General features: G+C 48.5%; 1 protein-coding gene across 3 annotated transcripts in view; it reads left to right on the top strand.

Moving 5' to 3' along the window:
* Positions 1–5,000, top strand: part of sema6e (sema domain, transmembrane domain (TM), and cytoplasmic domain, (semaphorin) 6E) — a 185,146-nt gene that overhangs the window by 139,422 nt on the left and 40,724 nt on the right. For all 3 annotated transcript variants that reach the window (XM_063199712.1, XM_063199711.1, XM_063199713.1), the window contains 4 exons: positions 1,592–1,682; positions 2,372–2,494; positions 3,084–3,172; positions 3,543–3,760. In XM_063199712.1, coding sequence (XP_063055782.1) covers positions 1,592–1,682; positions 2,372–2,494; positions 3,084–3,172; positions 3,543–3,760 — 521 coding nt within the window. The remainder of the gene's footprint in view (positions 1–1,591; positions 1,683–2,371; positions 2,495–3,083; positions 3,173–3,542; positions 3,761–5,000) is intronic.

Here is a 5,000-nt window from a genome sequence, read left to right as displayed (position 1 = left end):
TTTCTTTCTGTGTCTGTGTGTTTCTATTTTTCTTTTCTGTCTCTGTCTCTGTATTTCTCTCAGTGTTTTTGTGTCCTCCCTGTACTCCTGGTTGGAAAAAACTGGCCTAGTGGCTGTGACTGCAGAAAAGTCGAAACGCAGCCAGGAAGCGTGAATCACATTGCACAGTCCGTCTTCAGGAGCGCATGTGTTTTTTCACTTTGCATGGGATGCATTTTCCATGGAAAAACGATAGCTCTCGGCCACATGCCCTCTTTCTGCTCGTCCAGTCCCCCCTCTCCCCCTCTCCCCCTACCCTTACTCCTCTCCAGGACATTCACACCTACCCCCTCGCCCCCGGCTCCCCCTCCCGCCCCACATCCCGTCCAACAGACGGCCGGTGCTGTGTTCCCGTAGTGAGGAGGCAGGGGTGTGAACGCTGACTGGTGGTCGCACATGCAGGTGGTGTAGCTGCACCATTCACGGGCTCAGTTGCAGCGCTATGTCGACTGGCATTTATACACACATACTCATACAGTACAACATACACACACACACACACACACACACACACACACACACACACACACACACACACACACACACACACACACACACACACGCACACACACACACACACACACACACACACACACACACACACACACACACACACACACACACACACACACACACACACACTCACACACACACACACACACACACGCTCCCTCCCACTGACAGTAGACAAACGATGCCCGTTTTTTACATTGGCAGCCATGGTCGTGTCCAGGCGTCACTCAGATGCCACCGCGGGCCAGCGCCCTGTGCTATACGGTCACCCAGCACGCCTGGCACGCACATGCCTTCACACTTCCTGTGTGGCCGGAGCACCGTGTGGTGTGGCGTGGTGATGTGTGGCACGGTATGGCGTGATGTGGTACGGGGCAGAGCCGTGAAACCGGATTGCCCCACCACCAGCTAAACGTCCGCCAATGAGGTGAAACCACCCACGCCATCCCCTCCAACCCCAGCCTTCTGCATTGCTGGCAACATGACAGTGCCATTATTCAGAAACCTGTTGTGCATGAACAACAACAAATTAACCTCGGCCCCGAAGATCAGTCTGCTGCGACCGCGCTATGCTCTGTGACCGTCAGTGAAAAATACGACTGCAATATGGATGTTTCAAGGCTATGCACATTACTGTGTGTGTGTGTGTGTGTGTGTGTGTGTGTGTGTGTGTGTGTGTGTGTGTGTGTGTGTGTGTGTGTGTGTGTGTGTGCGTGTGTGTGTGTGTGTGTGTGTACTCGTGCATTCTCGTGCGTTTGTGTGTGCATGTGTGTGGCTCATTTTTTTGGATAAAGGTTAGTGGTTTTTACTGTCAAAGAATGAAAAATGCTTTCAAGCTGGCAATGTCAGTCGAAGGTTCTCTGTCATGATTCTAAAGTTTCCCGGTGTGCCACTTAGCATTTCTTCAAAATAACTTTTTAGAGCTACTGTTGTTTCTTCAAAACTGGACTGTTTTCGGAGGTTCAGCGTGGTCTGACAGGAGAAAGCTGAAAGCTATTAAAGCTGTCTTAACGTCTGTGCTGCTGTGCTCTTTCCCCAGATGTCCACTCTGGAGCAGGTCGGGGAGGAGGTGGTGGGCCAGGCGCGCTGCCCCTTCGAGTCGCGCCAGTCCAACGTTGGCCTCTTCGCTGGTGAGTGGGCGAGAGGAGGGAGGGAGGGGGGAGAAAGAGCAACACGACACCTGCCTTTATCTTTGCCAATATTCCAGTGACATTTATACAAAGTTCAGCCAGCCTTATTGTGCTCGTAGTCCTCCATGAAAGGTCAGTGGTTGATTAGACACAGTGAAAATAGGCCTCTCCAGTCGCTCTCGCTCACGCGCACGCACGCACGCACGCGCGTACACATACACACACACACTCAAAATGTTGTGTGTGTGCGCACAATTATTGTGTGTCTCGCATGCCCACACACTCGGCCAGACACACACAAAGTTTCTCTCTGTCACTCTCACTCTCACTCTCTCTCTCTCTCTCTCTCTCTCTCTCTCTCTCTCTCTCACTCTCTCTCTCTCCCCTCTCCCCCCCTGTCTCTCTGTCTCTGTCTCTCTCACACGCGCACACACGCACGCACACACGCACACACACACACACACATACACACACACACACACACACACACACACACACACACACACACACACACACACACACACACACACAAACTTACAACCCCCCCACCCCATGTCATGGTTTGAGGAGGGAAATAAAAAGTAATAAATAAAACTCCCTCATCCGGCAAGTGGGCTCGCGTTGAACATTTCCAGTGTCCCGGTACGTTCCTAAATGCTACAGCTACAACATTTGGTCACACTTTGCAGGTGGGGATTTCTACTCGGCCACCATGACCGATTTCTTGGCCAGCGACGCGGTGATCTACCGCAGCCTAGGAGACAGCAGTCCTGTCCTGCGCACCGTGAAATATGACTCCAAGTGGCTCCGAGGTGAGACAGTCGGGTAAACGCACGCATGCACACACGCACACACACTCTCTCACACACACACACACACACACACACACACACACACACACACACACACACACACACACACAAACACGCGCGCGCACGCACACACACAGCTCCATGGTGAGTTGTGTGAAGGGGGTCGCATGACACGGTCAACTGTACTCTACCCTTTGTCACACAGAGACATACAGTAGACCAGTGAATGCACACTGCAGACACAAAGTTTGCGTGCATGCACACAGTGTGTGCCACACACACACACCCACACACACCCACACAGACACACACACACACACACACACACGCACACACACACACACACACACACACACACACACACACACACACACACACCCACACACACACACACACACACACACACACACACACACACACACACACACACACACACACACACACACACACACACAAAACGATCAGTTTTCAGCTGCCTCTGTCTGTGTTCCAGGCAATAGCTCAAAAGCCCAAAAGATACAGAAGCAAGCAAGCTAATGATTATTTTTGTGTGTGTTATTTTGTTCTTTCTTTACACTTTGTTTCTTAGAGCCCCATTTTCTCCATGCCATCGAGTACGGGAACTATGTGTACTTCTTCTTCAGCGAGATTGCAGTGGAATACACGGCTTTGGGCAAGGTACGCGAAGCCAGCCACACCACACCACACAAAGTGCCAGAGAAACAGATGGACAAGTGAAAGAGATTTTTGTACAACATTTTTCATGTCCTGCCGTGGGCAAAGTCTTGTTTGACTTCATTGAAGTCCAGCGACAACTACAATGCCCTTGGCAACCGCTACACACTTACAGTACAATGCAATCTCTTTCCCCTCAAAACACACACACACACACACACACACACACACACACACACACACACACACACACACACACACACACACACACACACACACACACACACACACACACACACACACACACACACACACACACACACACACACACACACACATACACACACACACACACACACACACACATACACAGGTGGTGTTCTCCCGAGTGGCCCGGGTCTGCAAGAACGACAACGGCGGTTCTCCGCGGGTTCTGGAGCGTTACTGGACGTCGTTCCTGAAGGCACGCCTCAACTGTTCGGTCCCGGGAGACTCATTCTTCTACTTCGATGTTCTCCAGTCGCTCACCAACGTCATGCAGGTTAACCAGAGGCCCGCTGTGCTGGGCGTGTTCACCACGCAGGCCAACAGGTCAGTCAGTGTGTGTGTGTTTGTGTACTGTCAATAGGGTACGTTCGGTTTGGAAAGTGGTGGGGACATACGTGTGAATAATTGATTGGGTATCCTATTTTTGCATTATGTTTGGGGAAAAAAATAGTGGGGCAAATTTAGGTCCATGAAAAAAGTGGTATTGACATCCCTCACTGTCTCCTTCTTCCACACCAAAAATGATGCCCCTCTGATGCCCACAACACACGCAAGGTTGTAGCCTCAAAATACGCAATGTTCCACCAGTGGGATTAGCCTTACTGATTGTTGAAAACAAAATCAAAAACTTGTCTAGCATAGTACTACACTGCATGCTATGATATTACATCAAATGTTTAGTAAGACATTTACAACTAGGTCATTGACATTGGAGTTCTGGTAGCAACAAACTCATCGGTAAGTTGCTTTTGATAAATGTGTCAGTTAAATGTAATGCAATGTAATAACAGGGACCCTATTACATCTTACAAATCAAAGAAACATCAAGTAAGTTTTTCTCATGTCGAAAAGGCAAATTTCCATTTCCAATTTCATGAACCCTTTACTCGAGAGCTGTTCACTTGTTACATATGCATTTTTTTATTTATCCAGCAATGGCCTGGATATTGTAATGTTGTAATGTCGTGATGTTGTAATGATGTTGTAATACAGATTGTAATACACACTGTCACGACAATCACATGTTTCTTATTCCAGCTAGAGAGAAATGCTCTACTTCTCAAAATGTTCTTAGTAGTGTTGTGTTAGCCTAAGGAGTGTTTCAAAACATATTCCAAATTGTATCATGCCTTGTGACAAATACTTGAAAGCTGACGCCCCTAACCAACAGTAAAGAAAAGCAGAGTTGTTGTACATTTTTCACCATAGTCCATCTCCTTAGTCACCATTACAGCTGGATTTAGTCACAGCTCAGTAGCTTTGAAAGGCCGTCGAAAATGCTGCGTGAAGCTCGCCTGCTAATGTAACTAATGCATCTAATGCGTCCATCAGCATGAGAAAAACACAGTTATGAAAGCGGCCTTGTTGTGTTGTGTCTACTCTCTGATGCGACGGTGCTAGGAGGACATTAGCAGAAGAGAGTGACCTTGACTAAACATAGCAATGGTTAATTGGGTTACGAAACATAAAGATCTAGTCTCTCTGGCCTTGCATCGGTTTATATGGGGTTTATTTTGCTGTGTTATTTTTTGATGTTTTGATGCTCAATTAGTTGTTCAGGGAT

Source organism: Engraulis encrasicolus, chromosome 5 (genome assembly GCF_034702125.1).
Source record: "Engraulis encrasicolus isolate BLACKSEA-1 chromosome 5, IST_EnEncr_1.0, whole genome shotgun sequence".
NCBI lineage: Eukaryota > Metazoa > Chordata > Actinopteri > Clupeiformes > Engraulidae > Engraulis > Engraulis encrasicolus.
This window is presented reverse-complemented; position numbering and strand designations above follow the sequence as displayed.